Consider the following 25,276-nt stretch of genomic DNA (forward strand, 5'->3'; position numbering starts at 1 on the left):
TTCTTTTCAACAGAACTTGCGTGAAGCTATAGCTACTTATCGCAATAGTATCCTTCGCCAACCAGATGAGATGAAGAGAGAGGCATCACTTTCATTCTTTGTTGAGTATTTGGAACGTTACTACTTCCTCATCTGCTTTGCTGTTTACGTTCACACTGATAGAGCTGCTCTTCGTGACATGTCATCAGACCGAATAAGTTTTTCTGATTGGATGAGAGCAAGGCCTGAACTTTATAGCATACTACGTAGGTAAGATTCAGAGATATGTTTATAAGTTTCATTTTAGTGTGCAACTTGCAAAACCTTCAAATCAGAATAGCATATGGACATGATGTAACCTTACTAACTGGCCTCATTAAGTTCGCTCAGGCCTTTAATATTAAGTTCTGAAGTTTAAATTTAAAAGCCAAAGTACTACAAAATGGCATGCTCATGGATAGGGTATTTTCCTTTTTCTTCTAGTCTATTACAAATCTAGGGACTGTGTGGCACCTTTTTCTTGTTTCTTTTTCTTTTTTTTTTAAAAAAAGAGACATGGAATCTAATTCAGAAAACATGTTTGGTTATCCTGTTTCTGTTATTTTTTTTTTATACTTCCATTATTTCCGGAAAAATTGAAACTGAAAAATTTTCACTTCTAGTTATTTTAAAAGTGGGTTTTCACCCCTCTCCTCCCAACCCCTTTTCTTCCACCAAATCTCGCTCTCAGCCTTATCACCCCTGCCCAACCACACCATCTCTTCGGGCCTTGCCGGCCATCTCTCTGTTCGTTGCCGAGCTATCCCTCGTCCCTGGCTGCATCGCCGGTTCCATCTTCACTTCCTTTTCCTCTGCCGCTCGCTCAACTACCACCCCGCTCGACGTCAAGCTCTCCCTTGTCCTCGACCACGTCGCTGGTACCATCCCCCCTCCCTTGTCGCCGGTCACATTGCCGGCCTTCCTTGTTGAAAAAGAAAAAGAGGCAGGAACCAAACATGTTTTCTGTTGTCAAAAATCTGGAAAACAAAATAGAAATAAAATTCCTGTTTCTACATGTTTTTAAAAAAAAAAAGTGACAGTGATGCCAAACATAGCCTTATTGTGCTGTATTATGCAACCACTTTTTCTTGGAACCTTTATTCTATCAATTGTGTTTGGGTAGACCAGTTATGAGAATCATGTTTACACTTTCCAGTTTCCAGTTCAGCTTGCGTTATATTCTATTTTTGTCCATCTATACCAGCAATTTACTTCTTCTACAATGACATATTTTGTGTTGCGACTGTATCATGCACATAATCTTCATCTAGGTTGCTGAGGAGAGACCCAATGGGTGCACTTGGATATTCAAGCTTGAAACCTTCTTTAATGAAAATTGCTGAATCTGCTGATGGCCGTCCATACGAAATGGGTGTGGTTGCTGCTATGAGAAATGGAGAAGTTCTTGGAAGTCAGACTGTTTTAAAAAGTGATCACTGTCCTGGCTGTCAGAATCATAGTTTGCCAGAGAGAGTGGAGGGTGCTCCTAATTTTCGAGAAGTACCTGGATTTCCAGTTTATGGTGTTGCAAACCCCACGATTGATGGTATTCGAGCTGTCATTCAGAATATAAGTAGTAAGAAGGGTGGACGTCCGGTTTTGTGGCACAATATGAGGGAAGAGCCAGTTATCTATATAAATGGCAAGCCGTTTGTGCTGCGTGAGGTGGAAAGGCCATATAAGAACATGCTAGAGTATACGGTATTTTTTCTTAAACTCATTTCATGTTGTTTTATGTAAATTTTCAATATTTTTGTCTGTTAATTAGAAGAATACATGTCATATCCTTGAGCTTAAGGCTGAAGACATCTTGATTTCTAGAATTGGAAAGGGTATCCGTCATATATATTTGATTTCCCCCTTGAAAATCATCATCACATATTTCTGCAATTTTGTTGCAATTATATGATTTTGTTTTGCTGAGACATGTATACATTTGATGATCTTCATCCATCAAACCATAAAAAGAAACTGATGATATGAAGGTGTTGGGTGATCAGGGAATTGATCGTGAGAGAGTGGAGAGAATGGAAGCTCGGTTAAAGGAGGATATTCTACGGGAGGCAGACCGCTATAGTGGTGCCATCATGGTGATTCATGAAACTGATGATGGCCAAATATTTGATGCATGGGAACATGTGAATGCTGAATCTATCCAAACTCCTTTGGAGGTCTACAAATGTTTGGAGGCTGAAGGCCTCCCTGTTAAGTATGCACGTGTGCCGATTACCGATGGTAAAGCTCCCAAAAGTTCAGATTTTGACACAATAGCATTAAAGATTGCCTCTGCTTCCAAGGATACAGCTTTTGTATTCAATTGCCAGGTATAATTTCTGTTATTGTAGTTACTTGCATTTCTTTTGACGCTTGAAATAGGCACAGGATTATTATTTGATCAAGTATATGTGTTCCAATAAATATTGATTTTGATCATTTCATTCTTTACAGATGGGCCGAGGCAGAACGACGACAGGCACTGTGATAGCCTGCCTCCTAAAACTTAGAATTGATTATGGGAGACCTATCAGAATGCAGCTGGATGATGTTAGTAGTTATCATGAAGAGTTGGATATTGGCTCCTCTAGTGGTGAAGAAGCTGTAGATGATAATGGTTCCCCCAATTTAAATGTAGTTAAATCTGGAAACTCTGAGGAGCCACAACACATTTTTGGAATCAATGACATCCTTCTGCTACGGAAGATAACGAGACTATTTGATAATGGGATTGAGTGCAGAGAGGTCCTGGATGCTATTATTAATAGATGTTCAGCTTTGCAGAACATACGTCAAGCAGTACTGCATTACAGGAAGGTAATTAATCAGCAACATGTAGAACCGAGGGTGAGGAGGGTTGCCTTAAATCGTGGTGCTGAATACTTGGAGCGTTACTTCAAGTTAATTGCTTTCTCAGCCTATCTTGGAAGTGAAGCATTTAATGGTTTCTGTGGGCAAGGGGAAACTAAGATCTCGTTTAAGACGTGGCTGCACAGGAGGCCAGAGATTCAGACAATGAAATGGAGCATAAGATTGCGTCCTGGGAGATTTTTTACAATACCTGTAAAGTTCTTTCTCTGCTTTCGAATTGTCTTTTATGTGTATGTTTATGTCACAGCATTGTTGGTTCATGAATTTCAAAAAACTTGTTTCAAAGCTTTTAAGGTGTCTGATATTATTTTTTTCTGTGGATGTAAATATGGTTTTATTGTCTCCAGGAAGAACCTAAGTTATTATATGAATCTCAGCATGATGATGTGGTAATGGAAGCAATAATCAAAGCCCGCCATGGTTCTGTTCTAGGAAAAGGATCCATACTTAAAATGTACTTCTTTCCTGGACAACGAACCTCAAGCTGCATACGGTTCCAGGGTACGCCCCATGTTTACAAGGTATGTTTTATAGGTTGAATCTAACATGAGTATCATTATACGAGCTTAATATAATCGCTAAGACCTATCCTCTCCATCATTTACAATAACATATTTTGTTCTTGTCATTATCCTTTAAGGATTAAAAATTCTACAAATTGATCCAATAACACATCTTGACAGCTCTAAAGCTTTTGAATTTACGTGGTTAATTCGGCCAAAATGGATTTATAGCTGCGTGGCCAAAAATATAAATAAAATGAAGAAGTAGATGAATTTTTTTATTCAAAAGATCATCTAAAGCTTATGGAAGGAGAATTGCAATAAATGTTGGCCCATTGAGATGAAGGACCATCAACACAAATTGGTTTCATAGGGTTAAATAATATGGCTGTTAAATCAAGGCTTTATCAGGCTTAAAAGAAGGGCAGCCTAGTGCATGAGGCTCCTGCCATTAGGGTTCGGGGAGGGTCAAAATATATGCAGCCTTATCCTTGCATGCAGAGAGGCAAGGCTTTATCAAGCTTGGCTTGTATTAATCTCAAGTCTCAACCTAATGTCAAATTCTCGAGATATGAAAATATGACTGTGTCATCCTATATTGCATGTTTACAGCCTTGTATCAACCCTAAGTATCATCTGTGCTGACTAACCATGAGTACATACAAGGGTGCATGGAATTTCATACTGCATTAATACAATATGCCCTTATACCATGGTATTTCAAACCTCGGATCTTTTTCCCGATCTTTACAAACCCCAACCATGACTAGCCTTTTCCCCTCCAAAAGCCCTCCATCCTGTTCTTTGGTTGCTATTGTACCGTAACAAGGGCATAGGAGGCATTAATGTGGTAGCAGTGTTTGGCAAATTGGTGTCATGGAATTAACTTGACCAATTAGTAATCTCTCTCGCCCTTGCTTGATCTTGTCTTCCTCTCTTCCTTACTCTACGGCTATCTAAGAGGCTTGAAGTTGTCAATTTGGCTCAACCTTAGGTTAATTGCTATATCATATGTCAAACACAGGATCCTTCAAATATCTAAGAGGTTCTTATGATAGCTTATACTAAAGCTTCATACCAACAGGCATGCTTTATGGTGTTTGTACGTAAGACTAAACGTGGATTGGGTCAACAAATGCTTAATTTTATTCTGACTTGCCTTGGATTTGAGCAGGTCAAAAAAACATAAGCCCATAGCCAACCTGGTCCGGCTTGGGTCAACCTAGTTAAATTTTAAAACAAATAGAAGACATCGAATTTCTGTTTATATTTCAAAAGAAAGCAACTAATAAATAACAAGTAACAAGATAAAAATATCATACATTTCTATTCAAATAAACCCTAGTATCTATTTCTTTTTCTTTCTTTCTTTTTTTTTTTCAAATCTCCTTTTCTTTTAGTTGATAGGATGCTTCTTTTGGTAGTTGGGACGTGGGAGCTGGAGAAAAGAAATAATTTTTGTTTGTATATGAAAAGAAAGCAAATAATAAATAATAAATGACAAGATTAAATAAAAATACTATAAATTGTACCTAAAATTATTACCTATTCAAATAAAGTTGTTTTCATTTCTTTTCCTTTTTTGGGTAAATCTTGTTTTATTTAGTTGAGAGTGCATCTTTTGGGAGTTGGGAGCTGGACATGCGAGTAGCAATTGGAGAAGAGGGAGATGAGGAGTCACAAGATGAATGGTGAGCCTCCCTTATTTTCTTTTTAGGTCTCTTAGGTCTTTTTGGCCGTGGGGTTAAAATGAAACTCTTTCCTTTCGGTTGGTCATTTCACTCTTGGACCATGCTAGTAGGTTTTGAAAAATTAGCAATGGGATAATGATGTCGAGAGTGATGGACTTAGAAGACCTTTTCCTATGTTTTTTGGACTATTTGGTTTTTGTCAGATGTGAGATTTGAGCATGCATTGAGTTCAAAATTTTCATATCCCCTTTCTCTTCTTTCAGGTAGTTGGCCAACATATTACCAGGTTTAGGTGCTCAATCCAAACCCAACCCATAGTTTGGCTAGGTCAAGTTGGCTGACCCAAATTTGATTGGGTCAATAATAGGCCAATTGTCTCAGACTCTCGGTCAAGTATTCCTGGCTTTCTATTAGCAATTATGAGCAAGGGTGGTTCATAGTAAACTCTCACTAGCTTGGTCCAGTATCTCAATGTACCCTTTCTGGTACTATGCTGGTGCCTGGTAGAATGTTGATATAGGTCGTTTCCTAGCATTAATACTAAGTATGCCTCCCACGGAGTGTCGGTTCCTTATGGGATTGTAAGGTGCGCCTATTACGAAGCGATATGGTCTAGTATGGCAAACCAATATATACCCTCCAAAAAAGGAAAAATGGTCATTAAATAATAGGTGACAAAATTACACCCAAAGTATAATTATTTGACAAAACAATGTTGCATCAACAAGATTTGAATGTGACCTCAAGTTTATGAGCCTCACGAGCTACCAAACTGCGAAATCGGTAGGTATAAGGGGTTGGTTTGAGACAACGATCATAAGTCCGAATTCAGTGAAACCCTAAGGCTCACTCAGTTTGGCTTGGTTATTGGCACCTGCAATTTCAAGTCTGAGTTGATCCCCTCAAACCCCAACACTTGATCACTCTCTCTCTCTCTCTCTCTCTCTCTCTCTCTCTCTCTTACTTGGACTCTCTCTATTGCTATCTCTTATGGTTGCTTGCTTGCTTCATCCATATAGACTCTTTGCCTCTCACCATAGAGCTCCTGCAGATGATTATCTCACTCTACATGGGCCATTGGTAGGATGCCAGCCTTCTACTCTGCTATGTTCACCATTACCATCTTCTCCATTGCTCTGCTAGCTACTAGTAGGACTTCTCTCCACTCTAAACCCTACTCAAAATTGGGCCAACCTTGTAGTGGCTGCCCTCCTTCAATCCTCCCTATCTCTCTCTTGCTCTCTAAAATCTAAGGTTAGGACAAAAGACACCTACCAATACCATGTTGTGTACTGTGTGTCGATATGGTACCATATTGTATTAGCCTAGTAGTTGATTAATACGTTCTTTTGTATTGCTATACCAACCTTGCTTGATAGTTGGCTCTAGGTCTTCTAGTCAAAAAATACAATATTGATGAAGATCCATAGATGCACTATTATGTGGTGTGGGTATTGCTCTCTCTCTCTCTCTCTCTCTCTCTATATATATATATATATATATATGGGCTTTTTGCATAGATACCCTTTTAAATTATTTTTTTTGCATGGATACTCTTGTAAAAATCTAAAATTTCGTGTATACTCTTGCAAATTTACAACTTTCGTGTATATCCTTATAAATTATTTCTTTTTGCTTGTATACCTTGAACTTAATGAAAGTAAGCATAAGAAATAGCTCATAATGGTATACATGCAAATAGTAGTTTTGTGAGGATACGTTCACAAAAAGGAACAATTTATGGGTAAGGGTGTACAGTTAAATAGTAAATTTGCAAGGGTATACGTGATATTTTAGATTTATGAGGGTATACATGTAAAAAGAATATTTTATAAGAGTATATACACAAATTGTAAATTTACATGCAATTTGAGATATTTATGAGGGTATACATGCAAAAAAACCCTATATAAAACAAATCTAAACATTTTTCAGCCTAGTTAATTATATCAACAAGGTAAATAAGAATCCAATCTAAAAATATCGATTCATAGCAAAAATTTTAAGTGTTCAAAATGCAATGTTGTGATTTCAGAATGGTAGTAAGAAAAGCTGCTAAATTGAGTGTTCAATCTTGTTAGATGATAACTAGTAGCTAGACTTTAGTGTAATGGATTAGGATCTGGCTTTCTTTCAGTGGAAAATGTTTGTGGACTATATCGTGTTCATACAGAAATATGGATACATACTTTCAATTGTAATATTTAGAATTATTTATTTCTCTTTAAATCATCACATTTGTAATATATTCCCTCAACTTAAGGTACTACTCTTTATAAATTCTATATCATTTTTGACAAATGATTCAGTCATTTGTTGTAAATATGTACTGTTCTCAATAACTTTGTGGGAATTTCTGTTGCTTAAATAATTCATAAAGTTGATTGCATTGATTAAGTTTTATTACTGTATTAGTAACTTCTGAATACCTTCATTGCAGTTTTACATGATCTACTTTAAGGTCTATTTTAACATTAGTTTGTAATATGCATTATTATCTATCTTTCTATTTAACCAAAACTATATTTTTAAAATGAAAAGTTATGTGATTTGTTAGAGGAGAAAAGGGAAGATATGGATGGAGGAGGAAGATGATAGATGGGGAAGAGAAGGGGATGGATGTGGGATGACAAAGTGGAAGAGTAGGATGTGATAGATTGAGGTGGCAGAGTTAAGGAAGAAGAGGAGAAAAAGATTAAATGGATGGGGTGGAGACATGGGTCTGGGGGGTAGGAAGAAGTGGAGGGGGTGAGGGAAGGGGTTGGGGCAGATGGAGGAGGAAGGGAGAAGGGTAAATGGAGGTAAAAGAGGAAAAATTCGTGGAAAAAGGAAAGGTGGACAGAAGGAGAGGAAGAGAGAGAAGCGGAGGCACATGAAAAGCTGTTTGCTTTCAGCTACATAATGTAAGGGGATGGCAGTATACCATCAGAATTTGGGTCTTCCGGAAATCTAATTTTGGAAAAAACAAGGATCCCTAGGTATCTAACAAAGCTTAATATTTAATTTGCATGAGTTACATTTTTTGCATAAGAACTTGTTTCAGTATTCTACCAAACTTGCAGTTTTATAGTTTCCATATTTAAGTATTTGATTTTAGGAATCGGGACCTTACTTTTGGATCCTGATTTGTTTTGATTCAATGAAAAAAATGATGAAGTCCGGTTGGATCTAAGTACCTGCAAACGCTAAGTTCAATTTGATTTTGGTCATATGATGAAAACATTTAGTTACTACATTAGACATGTTTTCCAGTCTTTAATGTGATGTTTGCTGATAGGAATAAAGGACAACTAGGATGGATGAAAATGGAAAATAGGGAATTGATATTGGCATTGCTATTCCATTGTTTGGATATGAAATGGAGTGCAAGAAAAGAGTGGTGATTCCAAGTCAGTAATATTCTTGAAATGGATCAATTTTATATTACTTTTATAGAATGTATCTTTGACCAATAAATAGTTACAATGTTTAGTAATATAATTTAATTTCAACTTAATCAAATCGGTATTCCCATTTTATACAATAGATGGTACTAATATGTAGGCAAAAGATACCATTTATTTCTTTTTAGATCATCAATGCTGCTAATTGGCACATTCCAAAAGTGTCAAATCACTCCTAAATGATTGGAAATGATCTTCCTTCTGTGTAGGAATGAAATTGCTATTCCTCTATTTGAGGGAATAGTAATTCCAATGGGAATGTGGTTTCTTTTGCATGAACAAAACGACAGAATGGGGTGAAAAATGAAATTGTCATTCTATCCCAGCTCTAATTTTGCAAGTGGATGCAATTTGAAGGTTAAATCAAATTAAGGTTTAGGAATCTAAAGAGAACTTGATTCTGACTTTGATTTGATTAGTGGGCTGAAGGACTAAGTGTTCCCTTGTCATATCCAATTGTCTTACTTCTAAACTTTGAATGTTCTGGACAAGTTTGAAAATATGAAGAGCACTTCCAGATCCAATCTGACCTGTTTTATGGACTCAGAGGACCATTTGTAATAACAAATTCCTTGGTTTAAATATATATAATAGGATGTTTGAATTTGATTGACTTAGTGGGTTTAGAGGACAAAGGCCTACTGCATTTGAAGAATCTAAATGCAGTTCAAGATTCCAAATTTAATTTGATTCAGTGGATTAAGAGGAAAAATCTGTTCTGATCTAGGTATCCAAAGAATTCCTTGGTGCACTTCAAGGCATTTTAGGAATGCCTCACCATTTGTAGCCAGAACTTCTAGTTACGGCAATCCACCCACTTCAGTCTTCCTGGAATCTTGAACCCACACCTGCTTCCTGAGCACTTTTGTACTAAAAGTGTTTCTGAAGAATTCACTTTCCTGCATCTGCACCTGCACCTGCACCTGCACCCATTCTCACACTCTTGATTCTGGGCAACTAAGGCCTAGGCATGAAATGATGCAAACATTGCTTAGGCGGTTAGGCCTTTTTCAATTAACATTTTTTTCTAAAAGATGCACATGCAGCATTTATATGATTTCTGTTGTTCAGCTTTGCTGTGAAAATTTTATTTTGTATTAGATAATCTGTGTTCAATTATGTCTTTTAGTTCATCTCTTTAAATTTCCCTCACTTTGCTGATCATCTATAAAGAAAATTAGCATATGACTTCTTAATATGTAATTTACTGAACATATTTCTGAGAATTTATGTTTTGATAATAAGTTTTCATCTTCCAGCATGGCCCTTAGTTCCTAAAACATTGTCTTTCAGGTTGATGCATATCCTGTATATAGCATGGCAACTCCAACAATTGATGGTGCTAGAGAAGTGCTTTCCTATTTAGGTGCTAAAGATACAACAAACACAAATATTACTCATAAAGTTGTGGTAACAGATCTGAGAGAAGAAGCTGTTGTTTACATCAAGGGCACACCATTTGTTCTCAGAGAACTTGATCAACCTGTTGATACACTTAAACATGTTGGAATCACTGGCCCATTGGTGGGTAGATTGTTGAAACCCATACCACAATAACCATTAGCTATACTCACAATTCCCATCTGGTCATTTATGCAGGTTGAACACATGGAAGCAAGGATGAAAGAGGATATATTTGCTGAGGTAACACAATCAGGTGGCCGAATGCTTTTGCATCGAGAAGAATTTAATCCCTCTACAAATCAATTAAGTGTGATTGGTTATTGGGAAAACATTTCACTGGATGATGTCCAGACACCTACTGAAGTATATACAGCCTTGAAAGCAGAAGGCTACAATATTGAATACAAGAGGATACCGTTTACAAGAGAAAGAGAAGCATTAGCTACAGATGTCGATGCAATCCAGTATTGTAGAGATGAGTATGTATCAAATTAATGATTGTCTTTGGAAAGTTGTCTCACCACTCTTTGTTATGGAATATAACTGAAGTTCTTCTCTGCAGATCTGCTAGGTATTATCTTTTTGTTTCCCACACAGGATTTGGTAGTGTTGCATATGCTATGGCTATTACCTGTCTTGGGCTAGGTGCTGATTTGAAGTTTGCAACCGAGCAAACAGTGGAAACACATTTTGTATCAACATCACCTGCTGGAAGGTTTCCTTATCAAGCTTCTCATGAAGATGAAATCAGACAGGGTGATTATCGTGACATACTAAGCCTTACTAGAGTATTGGTCTGCGGCCCCAAGAGCAAAGAAGAGGTTGACACTGTTATTGAAAGGTAATCAACCTGAAATACTAGCAAAATAATGTATTTGTATGGTTCTTTTCATGGATAACTTACAGATATGCATTAAAGTTCATAACATGTGCTATTAAACAAATTGTAGGTCAGAGACACTCAAAAATGAGACCTAACAGCTTAAATGATAAAAAGAACATCTTAAGAAGTCTTTCAATTAAGGTTCTTAACATCTGATTCTTGGCATACTCTGTTACTAGTAGCAGTGGGAGCAGCAGCAGCAGCAAGTAGCAATAACAGCAGTACTAGGACCTGTAGCAGGAGTAGTATTATAGTAGTCGTGGTGGTAGTAATAACAGTAGCAAGAGGAGGATGAGTCTGCAAAGGGGTAGCAGTTGTAGCAGGAGGAGAACAAGGCATACAAAAGACACCCAAGGTAGAACCTGAGAGAGGAATAAGGCCAGTAGGAAAGGTTGTTCCTTCTTGACAAAAGAATTGTCTCTAAGTGGTGGTGTCAGCAAAGCAGAGCAGACAATTGAGGCAACAAAGTTGGAAAAAAGAAAGAGGAATAAGACCAGGAAGAAAAAACTATTCATCTCTACTTAAGAAGGAGAGCAGCTGTTTAGTAGACAGCTGACAAATAAGGCAACAAAGATGGAAAAAGGAAGAGGAATGAGGAGGGATGTTCAAGAAGAAGGAACTATTCATCTCTACTTAAGAAAAAAAAAAAAGAAGCTGTTCATCTATAAGGTGAAAAAGAAACCATCTTTTTATCTTACGAGTTCATTAATTTAGGGAGGGAGCTCGATCAGAAAGAAACAAACTCTTTGCCCTCCTTGTTCATTCCTCCCATTCCCATTGGCTAGATAGGTGAGTATTGGCACTTAAGGTTCGTGGACTCGATATCGAAATCCATGCCGGTTGCCGATCAGTATGGTACAGTATGGTATTGTATCGTACCATACCGGATATAAAAAAATCAAAAAAAAATCCCACCCAACAGCACAAAAAAAAAAAGAAAAAAAAAATCAGGCCGAACCGGACCGAACCGGTCCCGAACCATATCGAACTGGACCAAATTGCCCAGTATCAAGCGGTACAGGCCGATACCGTACCGAACCGACTGGTTCGGTCCCTTTCAAGCCATTTTCTAAAAATCCGGCCTGAACCGATCAGTTTCTCACTGGTACGGTACAGTACGGAATGTATCGGCTGGTTCGAGCTGGTACAGAATACCATATTTATACTAGATAGTCCAAATTCTGGAGTAGAAATTGGGTGTCTCATTGGGTGTGTTTGGTAGAGGGTGAGCTTTGGTGGCTAGCACAATGGTAATATTGTTCCATTGTGAGTTGGGTGTTACAAATTTAAAACATGGAAACAACCTCTCCTCACACGAGAGTAAGACTGCATACATTTGACCCTCAGACTCCATAGTGGCAGGGTGTGTTGGGCTTACAACAATTTTAGAATATGACTGAAATGTGAGCTCTTTAACCAAGTCTAGAATTTATGAGGTATATAGCTTTGAATATTATGAAAATTGCAAAATTGGCATGCAAAAACAATTTGTCTAGACTACAGAACTAAAGATCTAAAATTTGGCAAAAATTGAAGAATTTGCCTAGAAAGTTCAGAACTTAGTTGACAAAATTAGGAGTGGGTGTGGGACCGGGTGCAGGGAGTTGGATACTTTAGAAACTTTTTAGTGAGGAAGCCCTTAACAAGCAGGTGTGGTTTCAAGGTTCCAGAAAGATTTAGAGGGTGGGTGACTGATGCGGGACAACCCTAAAGAAGAGAGACAAAAAATCAATCCTAATGATCAAGCTCTCTTCTGTTCATCAACAATAAATCACGTCCAGCCAGGAGCTCATTATTCCCAGGACAGACAGTATAGTTGCCTATACTCTGTTCAGGAGGTGTGATTGATTGATACGAGACTAAAGCGAGATCAATCTAAATGATACAGATGAATGCCATTCGAGAGATCAGTAAACAACTAGTAATGAAGAATTTCATAAACAGATAGCAGAAATTAAACATACTCACGAGTAAATGCAAAAAGAAATAAGAATGGAACGAGAGAAAATAAAACATTAAACCCGTGAGAAAATCCAAGAAGATGATAAGAATCCAGATCGTGGTAGTTAAGAAACTACTCTGATTAGGACTCTTAATCTTTTAACCAAACAGATCCATCGATAAAGAACTAGGTCTTTACCAACATCGGATTAAAAAAAAAAAAATCAAAGATCAACTGTTAAGGAACGAAGGTCCTTGACAGCATATGATCTGTAGAATAAGAAATCACTCCTTCTCTCAGCACGACAGATGAAAATTCTGGAGGAGACAAATCTTCTCTTGACAGAATAGGCTTGCGTGGGTAGATGGTGGAGTCGATCAGAGTCACAGGAATACTGGATCTTAAGTAGGAGTAGGATAGAAAGTGGACCTCACATCCTCTCCTTGTGGGGCGATTTTGGGTCTCACACCCTCCCTCTCTCGGAGCGATTGACACAAGTATTTGTGGAGTTTGTAAAATCATTCATTGTCTTCTTCATGGAAGATACAAGGATTTATATAGGACTCTAAGGGTCCTGTTTGTTTAGGAATCTCTTATTTTTTACAAGGAAGAAATTAACCCTCCACAAAAAAGTAAAGCATTATAATCTACCATGGCAAAGAAATCAGCCTTCAACAAAATAAGTAGCCAAGAACTCTTAAGGAATTCTAAGGAAGAAATGGAACTTCATGTGGGTGCTTGATGCTTGACACAACTTGGCATGAGCACGGCACATGCTGGCATGCATATTTCTTCTCTTGGCATGTGGAGAGTGGTGGCTCCAAAGGTGACGTGGACAAATCCAAGTATGGCCCTATGGACCCAAAGCTAAATGCATTAAAAATTTCTTGACTGAAAATAAATAACTGAAGTAGAATCAATCTAATGAGCCTTCTTCGATCCAAATCGAACTTAAATCATGTTGCCGATTTTTTATGGCTCTGGTGTCCGCATCAATTCTCTCGAGGTGGGAAAAACTCGATCCTGTCGAGTGTGGGTCGATTCCGCTCTGGTGACGCTCTGGTGATGCTGAAGTAGATCGGGATCAATGCATTGCAGCTCTTCTCGAGTGATTCAGATATCTTTAGACTCCGATCGACCTCGTCATCTGATCAGATACCGCTGATAGCCTCGACTCCAAGTGGAAAGGATCTGCTCATCCAAAATTCTCTCAATCTGATCGTGTTTTGCTGACATTTTGGCTGGTGGACACTCAGGGATAGGTTCGCTCTCAAAGGTTGGTTCAGGCTCAAATGGCTTACTAGGTATCCGAGTTGGTTTTTTATAGGCGATAAGATCTGTAATGTTAAAAGTAGAGCTAATCCCAAAATCAGAAGGTAGGTCCACAACATACGCATTTGATCCGATTTTCTTTATGATCTTAAACGGATCTGCTCCTCGGGCATGTAACTTCTTCACGGTTCCGGGAGAAAACCGTTCAGGCCTCAATCGAACCATCACATTGTCTCCCTCTACAAACTCTTGAACACATCGATGAGAATCTGCATTCTGTTTATAAACTTTATTGCTCATACTAATTTTTTTACTGATCTCTTTATGCAGACTCTTGACATGCTGTGCAAATGACTCTGTAGATTCGAAAATCCTAGCATGCATGGGTAGTGGGATGAGGTCTATTGGTTTTCTAGGTTGATATCCATGAACTACTTCAAAAGGACTCATGCCAATGGACCTATTAACAGAGCTATTATATGCAAATTCGGTTCGGGGCAGCAAAAGATCCCAGTTACCCATATGTTCCCCAATCAAGCAACGCAAAAGATTTTCAAGACTCCTATTAACCACTTCGGTCTGACCGTCTGTTTGCGGATGATAGGCAGAAGAAAATTTTCGTTTTGTGCCTAAAAGGTGCCATAAGGTTTTCCAAAAGTAGCTCATAAATCTAACATCCCTATCAGAAACAATGATTTTAGGCAATTTATGTAGTCTAATAATCTCATCAAAGTATATCCTTGCAACTTTCGACGCATTAGACGTTTGGCAACAGGACAAAAAATGGGCCATTTTTGAAAATCTATCTACAACCACTAGAATAGAATCATGCTTCCTAGCTGTCCATCCCAAAACAAAATCCATACTAACATCTTGCCAAGGACAGTCTAGTCTGGTATAGGTAAGGGTGTATATAAGCCGGTATTTTGTTTTCTCTGTTTAGCCACGGCACATGTTCTATATTGGGCAATAATTCGGGCGACATCTCTTTTCAAGCTTGGCCAAAAGAACTGGGCTTCTACCAACTCTATAGTTTTATTCCTACCAAAGTGTCCAGTTAATCCTCCAACATGTAATTCTCAAACTAAAAAATCTCTTAAAGATGTACGGGGGATACACAGCCTAATTTCTCTAAATAGGTAACCATCCTGAAGGATATATTCACTACATTCTCTAGATGGTCCCTTACGTAAAGCGGTATGTCACCAAAATCTGGACACATAATTTTCTTTAACCTTATCAAAACCAACAACTTCTATACTAACGGTGGACAGCAAAGTATGACGACGACTCAGGGCATCAGCAGCACGATTCTCTACATCTGCACGGTGTTTCAAAACAAAAGTATAGGCTTGCAAAAACTCGACCCACCTACCGTGTCTATGATTCAATTTCTTTTGAGAATTCAGGAATCTAAGGGTCTCATGGTCAGAGTACAAAAAAAATTCTTGCGTTAGTAGGTAATGCCTCCAATATCTTAAAGCTTGAATTACCGCATAAAACTTTTTATCATAGGTAGAATACTTGAGTTTAGAATCGTTAAGTTTCTCGCTAAAGTATGCTACCAGATGACCTTCTTGATTAAGGACACCATCAATCCCAACTCCTGACGTATCACACGCTACTTCAAAAACCTTAGAAAAATTAGGGAGACGTAAGATTGGGGCATGAGTCATCTTGTCCTTAATGTCTAGAAAAGCTATATTGGCTGTTCTAGTCCATTTAAATTTTTTCTTTCTAATGCAGTCAGTGATGGGAGCGACTATGGTGCTAAACCTTTTTATGAACCTACGATAAAAGGTTGCTAATCCATGAAAACTCCGCACGTCATGCACACTCTTGGGCACCGGCCACTCAACTATTGCTCTAATCTTTTCAGGATCAGCAGATACACCATTGGGGGTAACAACAAAACCTAAAAAGATGATATGGTCTGTCATAAAAGCGCACTTCTTAGGATTAGCATACAAGCTTTCTGTTTTAAGAACTTGACACACTCTTTGGAGGTGATCTAAATGGTCTTCCCTAGTTCGACTATAGATCAAAATGTCATCAAAATATACGACTACAAATACTCTTATAAATGATCGTAGTACTTGGATTATCAACCTCATGAAAGTACTAGGGGCATTAGATAATCCAAATGGCATCACCATCCACTCATATAAACCATTTTTTGTCTTGAAAGCAGTTTTTCACTCATTTTCCGGTCTAATCCTTACTTGATGGTAACCACTCTTAAGATCGATCTTAGAAAAGATAGTGGATCCGACCATCATATCTAACATGTCATCTAATCTAGGGATGGGAAAGCGGTACTTAATGGTGATCTTGTTAATGGCACGGCTATCTATGCACATTCTTCATGTACCATCCTTCTTTGGAGTCAGTAGTGCAGGAACCGTGCAAGGACTCAAACTCTCCCTCACAATTTTTTTTTTTATCAGCTCTCCAACTTGTCTTTGTAGCTCGGCATGCTCATTAGGGTTCAACCTATAGTGGGGCAAGTTGGGTAGGGTAGATCCAGGAACTAAATCAATGGTATGTTGAATGTTTCTCATAGGCGGTAAGTAATCTGGAAGATTCTCAGGAAAGACATCATGAAACTCATTAAGAAGGCTAGCTACTTAGGATAATCTACCTTAGAATCCTCACGAACTTCTCTAGCAACAAGCATCCAAACTGGTGATCCTTCACTCATGGTCGTCTCTAATTCTTTAGCACCTATCAGATGGAGGCTTTTCTTCTTGAGATTTTTTTTTGATCCATCGCCTATCTTTCTATTAGTAGCCTTAGGTGGGAAAGGATTAATCGTGATCTTCTTACCCTGATGAGTAAAGCTACAGGAGTTGGTTCGGCCATAAATCGTAACATCATTGTCGAATAGCCAAGGCCGACCTAATATGATACTTCCGATTTTCATGGGTAAGACATCGCACCACACATGATCCTGGTAGGAATGAAGCTGGATGGACACACAGCATCTAAATTTGATGGAAATAGAGGATGAATCAATCCAAGACACACGGTATGGACAGGGATGATCCACAGGAGTTAATCCTAATCGCTTAACCGTGTCGGTGGAGATGGCATTGATATAGCTACCGCTATCAATGATCATCTTACAAATTTTATCGCCAAATTTTATGAAGGTATGGAAAATAGAAGTCCTACGCCAGTCTTCACTTTTCTTAGTTTGTGCTAGGACATACCTAACGACTTCAAGCCTAAGGTCTAACTCGGGTGCGGCATAACCTAGGATGTCCTCAGTACTCTCAAATTGCTCGGCTAAATCTGGATTAGCTTCATAAACTTCCTCAATATTTTCTAGAGTTTCTCCTTCTAATTCATCTACGAATAATGATCGGTTGGGGTATTGTGCAGCAAAGTGACTGTAACCATGGCACTTGAAGCAATGGGATCGAGAACTACTTCCTTTTGATAACTCTCCTATAGCTCCTTTTTCTTTATCTTCTTTTCTCCCAATAGGATTTGTAAGTGGAGGTTTGTTACTAGAAGTTTGATTAATATTAGGTCTCGATCCAGAAAGGGTTACTCGGCTGGATTCAGGACGACGGAGAGTCGAATATCTAGAAAATATCTCAAAATCTAAGGCAAGTTGATAAGCTTGTTCCAACGTGGTTATCTCTCGCAAAAAGAGCTCACGCTGAATATCCTCTCGTAATCTAGTTCTAAATCTAGATAAGGTAACAACCCTATCCTCGGCTACTCCACATCTCATGAGGTATTCATCAAATCTCATGATATACTCGGTGACTGATCTATTCCCTTGAGTAAGCCTCTGCCATTGATCTAAAAGTCTTGGTTGGTAAGAGGTGGGGAGGTACTTCTCTCTGAGTTTTTCTTTCATCTCATCCCAGGTTTCTATCGGATCTTGTCTTCTCTGATTGAGAAGACGCTCAACACTTTTCCAATAAAGTCGAGCTTGCCTCACCAATTTCATCTTAGCAAACCTAACTCTCCTTGCTTCAGACATTTCATACCATCCAAAATAGTGGTCCATACCTGATTTCCAATTTAGGTACTCTCTCGGATCTAGACAACCATCAAAACTTGGGGCTTCGACTTTCACATTCCTAAGAATATGCTCATCTTGATCGAACTGGTTATGGTGCGGGCGTGCCCCTATAGGTCGATCAAGTTCTAGATTCCTACCTCTTTGTCCTATAGGTAGTCGGGAAAACTCAGGTTCAGGTTGTTTCTGCCTAGCTTCTTCTAATACCACTATTTTTTCATCCATGATTTTCATAAAATTTTTCATGTCATCAAACTTTTCAATCAGAGCATTAATGATGGCTGCTATATTGGGATCCATATTGGTGTTGGGTGGAGAAGTAGGATGTTGGTATCAGGTACCTGATCTAGTGGTCATGCAACTCTAAGATACAGAAATAAGGTACAATAAAAATTAAAATGCTTGAAAGTAAAGTATGAAATTTAGAGTGTGAAAATTTAACTTGCGGAAATTTAAATTGCTGAATTTAAACTAAAGCCCTAATCAATCGGCTCTGATACCAAATTGATGCAGGACAACCCTAAAGAAGAGAGAAAAAAATCAATCCTAATGATCAAGCTCTCTTCTGTTCATCAACAACAAATCACGTCCAGCCAGGGGCTCATTATTCCCAGGACAGACAGTATAGTTGCCTATACTCTGCTCAGGAGGCGTGATTGATTGATACGAGACTAAAGCGAGATCAATTTAAATGATACAGATGAATGCCATTCGAGAGATCAGTAAACAACTAGTAATAGAGAATTTCATAAACAGATAGCAGAAATTAAACATGCTCACGAGTAAATGCAAAAAGAAATAAGAATGGAACGAGAAAAAATAAAACATTAAACCCGTGAGAAAATCCAAGAAGATGATAAGAATCCGGATCGTGGTAGTTAAGAAACTACTCTGATTAGGGCTCTTAATCTTTTAACCAAACAGATCCATCGATAAAGAATTAGGTCTTTACCAATATCGGATTAAAAAAAAAAAATCAAAGATTAACTGTTAAGGAACGAAGGTCCTTAACAGCATATGATCTGTAGAATAAGAAATCACTCCTTCTCTCAGCACGACAGATGAAAATTTTGGAGGAGACAGATCTTCTCTTGACGGAATAGGCTTGCGTGGATAGATGGTGGAGTCGATCAGAGTCGCAGGAATACTGGATCTTAAGTAGGAGTAGGATAGAAAGTGGGCCTCACACCCTCCCCTTGTGGGGCGATTTCCCTCTCTCTCGGAGCGATTGACACAAGTATTTGTGGAGTTTGTAAAATCATTCATTGTCTTCTTCATGGAAGATACAAGGATTTATATAGGACTCTAAGGGTCCTGTTTGTTTAGGAATCTCTTATCTTTTACAAGGAAAAAATCAACCCTCCACAAAAAAGTAAAGCATTATAATCTACCATGGAAAAGAAATCAGCCTTCAATAAAATAAGTAGCCAAGAACTCTTAAGGAATTCTAAGGAAGAAATGGAACTCCATGTGGGTGCTTGATGCTTGACACAATTTGGCATGAGCACGACACATGCTGGCATGCATATTTCTTCTCTTGGCATGTGAAGAGTGGTGGCTTCAAAGGTAACGTGGACAAATCCAAGTATGGCCCTACGGACCCAAAGCTAAATGCATTAAAAATTTATTGACTGAAAATAAATAACTGAAGTAGAATAAATCTAATGAGGCTTCTTCAATCCAAATCGAACTTAAATCATGTTGCCGATTTTTTATGGCTCTGGTGTCCGCACCAGTGACCCTATGAAGAAGATTCAAGCTACTCAGGTTCAGAATGAAATACAGACACAAATTAATATGGTTATAAATTTCCTCATGTAAAAGCAAGCATGGTAGAGACAGTATTTATAGCAAAAATATCGCCGTCACAAGTTACACATAGCATCATCAATTTGTAATTCATAAGTTCTTGAATTAATACTGGAAATTTTTGATAACTCATAGAAACCATTAACATTGATAAATTCTCTTTAAATTTATGGCTCGAGAATTGTTTGGAAAACTTTTGACTATGGAAAGAGTGTAAAATAATTCAAGAATTTTATGATTATTTTTAGAATATTGTCACAATGAAATAGTTTATATCTGGATTTTGACCCACTGTTTAAGAAGATGCATTTTACATGGGTCCACAGCATCTGACTAGACCAAATTCGTTTAGATTTTTATAGCTTGTACAATTATTAACCCCCCTTCTCAACAACAGTTATATTCTTTTTTGATTCCATCATGTGCTTAGTATTGCGTAAATGCATTTAAATGGTGTTTTTGTTGACCATATGCAGGATTTTTTCATGTAAGAAGATAAGCCCTGGTCTGGCCTCCCATCCTCTATCACCAGTGCCACTTGCCTATCCTACTACCTACTGACCATTCACAGCCATTTTCCTCCTGTCCTAGGACTGCTAGATATCCAATCTTCTCAACTATTTATCACCTAAAATTTCTTTTCTTCATGGACAACCATCCTTGCCTCTTTAACAATGTTCTGCCTTCATCATATCTACTTCTCTTGTCCGATGCATATCTTTATGTCCTCACACACTCTATTTCGATTTTTACTTCCCAATAAAAAGCAAATTTTCAAGAGGTACTTGTACTTCCATATATTAGAAAATGATTGCCTATAATAAATTTAAACTTTAATAATTAGAAAAGGCATTATATAAAACTTAACATTTCGTGATGAATTATGTTGTTTGACAAGCAAGCTGTTCCTCACATTTTTTCCTTCTTTCTGTCTGTATGTGTTTGTATACTTCATCTGACCAAATTGTCTATGCGTAAACCCTGTTTGCCTACATATATGAATAACCTCTTGCTGACCATGTTGTGCTCATTTGCAAATTTCACGTACCATTTGAGAACACATGCAATATTATTCATGTAGGATGGATAGTTGATTGTCATCAATTTGCAAGAAATTGTAGGGATTCAAGTCCCGATAGGACATCCCATAGGATACTGGGATGGGGTACCATCCGATGTGTCGGAATAGGAACCATCCCACCATCGTCTTAGCATTCCAATCGGCTCATCTTGGGACATCTCTTGTCCCAAATGTCGGGATGGGGCATGATGGCAGTGCATCCCATTCCATGGGAAAAGCGGGACAGCTCCATCTCAGGAGATTTAAAACCTTGTTTGTTAAATTTTTACTCCTTGGGTTATCATCCTTGTTTGGTCTTTTATCAGTTTATGTGCTTTTCTCATGTTTTCTGAGAAGCTCTCCTTGTCCATGTTAAACAAAATTATTGCCATTTTGTGAGGTGTTGGACAATGATACAGTTTAATCCACTTGGTTCTGAGGATCAAGAGTGAGTCGACCACACTCAGCAAGTTTAAACTTTTATTAGGTTCTGTATTTTCACTCATTTTCGTATATATCATCTTTTAGATGGTTGAAATCTTACATGTCATATGTCATTCTTCCTTGCACACATGTTTATGTGTTTTTTTCTTTTTTTTCTTACGCTTCCATTAATAATTTTTGCTTTTTATATTGATATTTGATTTAAATGACTCATTTAGGACAACTTTGATTTATTATGCTTGTAAGGGTACATTATCCCATTCCTTTCATGCTCCTCCATATTTTATCCACTAGTTCTTACCACAGATTTGCTCCAATTGTTCAAAAGGTGTGCAGGTGCTGGTCATTTGCGAGAAGAAATTCTACAATATAGAAACGAATTGGAGAAATGTCCAGGTGAAGATGATGAGAGACGGTCCTACCTCATGGAATTGGGAATTAAAGCTCTAAGGTTAGTCTTAGTTTGCAAATTCAAGGTTTCACTGTATCATCTTGCTGCTGGGTCATTCCTGTGCTCTACCAAATGGTCAAATCTCAAGTCTTTGGTGCTTGAAATATGGCTTAATATATTTTTAGATTTTTTCCCCTTGGACCAAATGCTTGCATTTTGAGGTTCCTAACCAATCACCAGGAAACTGGCATGCTCTATATCCTGCAAAGAATTCTGATATATGTTGGCCCATGGGAGTGGAAACTACCTGCATCCTTGTGGAGTAGACTCAGTATATAACAAACTGCTTTAATTGAAATTTTTTTGTTTAATTGTTCAACTTATATAGAAAGTTCATTGATGTTTGGGGTGCATTTTGGCTTGTATGTGAGTTTGGCATTCAAATCAGACAATCCTGTCCAACGAGTCACCATTACATCATGCTTTGGAAGAATAAAGTTTGCTAGGTGGTTCCTTGAACTTCCTATTGTTCAAATATCACATTCAGGGGTCTTATGATCTCAGTTGTTTGCTAAGTGTAACTAAGGACTGTCCCTAGTTCAATCAGATGCTCCAGATTGACATTAGAACTTAGAAATTTAAACAAGCACATTGTGTTGTGGGATCCAGTGATTGTTATGAATACCATTGACTATGCCATGCTACACCTCTCTCTAGAATCTGGTGTCGATTGTGTCATGACTCACGAGTCTACATTTTGTAGCACAATGGACACATCCTTTCTTACAATCAGAACTCACTGCATATGAGGATAACATCAGTCAACTGTCCTATCAAGTAATGCCCCTTGGGAGTGTAAATGGGTGCTAGCATATGCGAGTGTCATATACTTCTACATGTGTGTGGCATGCATGCTTGTGCATGTATCTGTTGTATGCAAGACACAACGCACTCTATAGGAATTGTTATATCTTTCCATGCCATGACAATCTAAGGCAATTAGAAATTGGTATCTCCATTCATGACTGCAAACCTGTGGCTATCTTGATTACAAGATGACCAACTATAATGTGATAATATGTTTTATTCAAACCATTAATTTTTGTAGTCTTTGATGCACCATGTACAATAGCATTCCTCTCAAGGGCTTGTTAGAAGATTGAATTCCAAAACTTCATGCCACATTTATTCTTACATTTTAGCATCTAAATAAATCTTCATACGGTAACAGGAGGCAGATAGAAACATTATGTCTTCAAGATGGCCCACAAAGGAGAGCATGTCATTTTATGAAGAGTTGTAAGATATTAGCCAAAGAAAACATATGGAAACAAATACAATTCCATCTTATAGGTAACAAAAGCAAAACAAGAAAAACCTTCTGAATCTGCCATTCTGCAGCAAATTTCTCATCACACTATGGTGAAGGACATAATATATTTAACATGATGCCTTGACATTTGCATATGCAACACGTGCGCTTGTTTATGACCTCAAATGCACTTGTTTCAGAGAAATACCACGGTGATGCAGAAAAATCACTCCATGTTAAAAGGCATCATTTAAGGTGTACAAGGTGATAAAAACATCAAAGGATGTCAAGAAATATCAAATTAGACTTAAAATCATTCAAAAAAAATGATTACTTTTCATTAAATCTTAAAAAATTGAAAAAACAAAAAAAAAAGACATGCCGGTTTGGAATTGGCATGCTACACCATACCATGTTAGTATAATATTGGTATGGTATTGTATGGAACCAGTAGCTGACCGATACGGGTCATAGTATCGGTTTGATTAATCTTGCCTAAAACTATTTTCTTTTAAACATGGTCCATTGTACCGCCCCATACCGTCCGTATAGGGTGTAGCATACTGGTACCATACCTGTATGCTGTCTTGTTCTATACCAACACTCGGTACATTATTTTGTATCATATCGAACTGCATACTGATATCGGTACTATAATAGAATGATACCGATACAAGGTCTGATATCATGGCGGCGAACTTTGCTTTTAAAGCCTCCTATCATGCAACTTCTTGTAGTCTAAACTATCAAATGTTTGGAATAGATAAAGACAGAAATTATAGGATAGGTTGAACATTGGAATGGTTATCAAGTTAGAGTCATTCTTTTTGCAAATAATAGCAGGTAGAATAAGGTTCTGATGACTTACAAATATGTTAACCTGCTGTTCACCATGACCTACATTTATAGAATAGCCAATATCAATTGAATAGAATAGGAATAACATTTAAAAATAGATGATGTTATTCAACATAGATATCTCTTGAAACCAAGGTTCACTGAACGATTCTGAACCATCTGCTTTGGGGCATATCAAATGAAACTGAGCCAAAACTGGGATGATTCGGGCCTTCGAAACCAAGTAGGGGGCGAAGTGGGCCAAACTGATCTAACCAATTCCATCTGATTTCAGGGAGTACTGAACCTGATGCACCTTCATGGAATTGGCCCTTCTTTATAACAATCCTATCCTGTTACGGTGTTACCTATCGATCTTGATCCAAGCCTCTCTCTCCTCACCTTTCTTTAGTTGCAGCCACGTCAGATGATCTCAATGATGCCCTCCAAAGCATGAGCTTCTAATCATCAGATTGCTCTACCTCAAAGATTGTCTCCACCACCTCCACTGTCTCCCATTCCCACTCCACCAGCTTTCCTTATCTCAAGGCCCTCACTGCCATCTGATAGTTAGCAGGCCCTCGCCCTTGATCGCCTTGGTCTTGGTGCCAACCCCACCGTTGACTCATGCTGGTAGAATGCTAGACTCATGTGCCTCCTTTCCCTCCCCTATCCCCCTAGATTTGTTTATGAAACCCCTAGATTAGGTGATCCCGATACCTAAGTGGTACACTACGGTACATCATGCGTCAATATAATATAGCTTGGTTTTAATTACCACGGGATGGGCCTATCCCAGTTTTAGGTTCTTTACTTTTTTCAAACAAATAGAAAGGGAAAAGAGCGATTTATATAAATGTTGTCTGATAAATATTGCCATTTTTATGGGGAATGACTAAAATAGTCATATTGTAATGCATCCATGAGGATTATGAAGAAGGATAAGTATTTTGTCAAATATTTGAGACATACCAGTAAGATATGTTGGAACGAATTGTTGCTTTTAGTTTCATGTTCTTAAAGCTTCTGTGCCGACCAGTTAGCATATCTATAAGTGAGTATTCATGAGGAGATGAAGACTATATGAAATGAAAATAGAATATATTAAAGCTATATAATATTAAATTGTAGACCTCTTATGAAAGTAGAAATATTGAAATGATTCAAACTGTTTCAAAGACCCAACATACATTTTAATGAATGGGATGAATGGTTCAAAACTTGTTTGGATTGGACAAGGCCTATCAGCTTGTTAATATGTATGGGTTGGGTTAGATGTTGAGCTAGAGTTTTTTAGAAATCCATGCTTATCCATTTAACCAAATGGTTCCATCACTTGAACCATTTGATCTAGTTTACTTTAATC

The 25,276-nt window shown here is 37.9% G+C and overlaps 1 protein-coding gene across 2 annotated transcripts in view; it reads left to right on the plus strand.

Annotated features, from left to right (window-relative positions):
* Positions 1-25,276, plus strand: part of LOC105032984 (uncharacterized) — a 61,398-nt gene that overhangs the window by 23,984 nt on the left and 12,138 nt on the right. For both annotated transcript variants that reach the window (XM_010907594.4, XM_029261181.2), the window contains exons 10-18: positions 14-249; positions 1,290-1,719; positions 2,019-2,342; positions 2,467-3,075; positions 3,231-3,404; positions 9,814-10,044; positions 10,120-10,403; positions 10,487-10,765; positions 21,699-21,821. In XM_010907594.4, the coding sequence (XP_010905896.1) occupies positions 14-249; positions 1,290-1,719; positions 2,019-2,342; positions 2,467-3,075; positions 3,231-3,404; positions 9,814-10,044; positions 10,120-10,403; positions 10,487-10,765; positions 21,699-21,821 (2,690 nt within the window). The remainder of the gene's footprint in view (positions 1-13; positions 250-1,289; positions 1,720-2,018; positions 2,343-2,466; positions 3,076-3,230; positions 3,405-9,813; positions 10,045-10,119; positions 10,404-10,486; positions 10,766-21,698; positions 21,822-25,276) is intronic.

The sequence above is a fragment of the Elaeis guineensis genome, chromosome 4 (genome assembly GCF_000442705.2).
Source record: "Elaeis guineensis isolate ETL-2024a chromosome 4, EG11, whole genome shotgun sequence".
NCBI classification, from domain to species: domain Eukaryota; kingdom Viridiplantae; phylum Streptophyta; class Magnoliopsida; order Arecales; family Arecaceae; genus Elaeis; species Elaeis guineensis.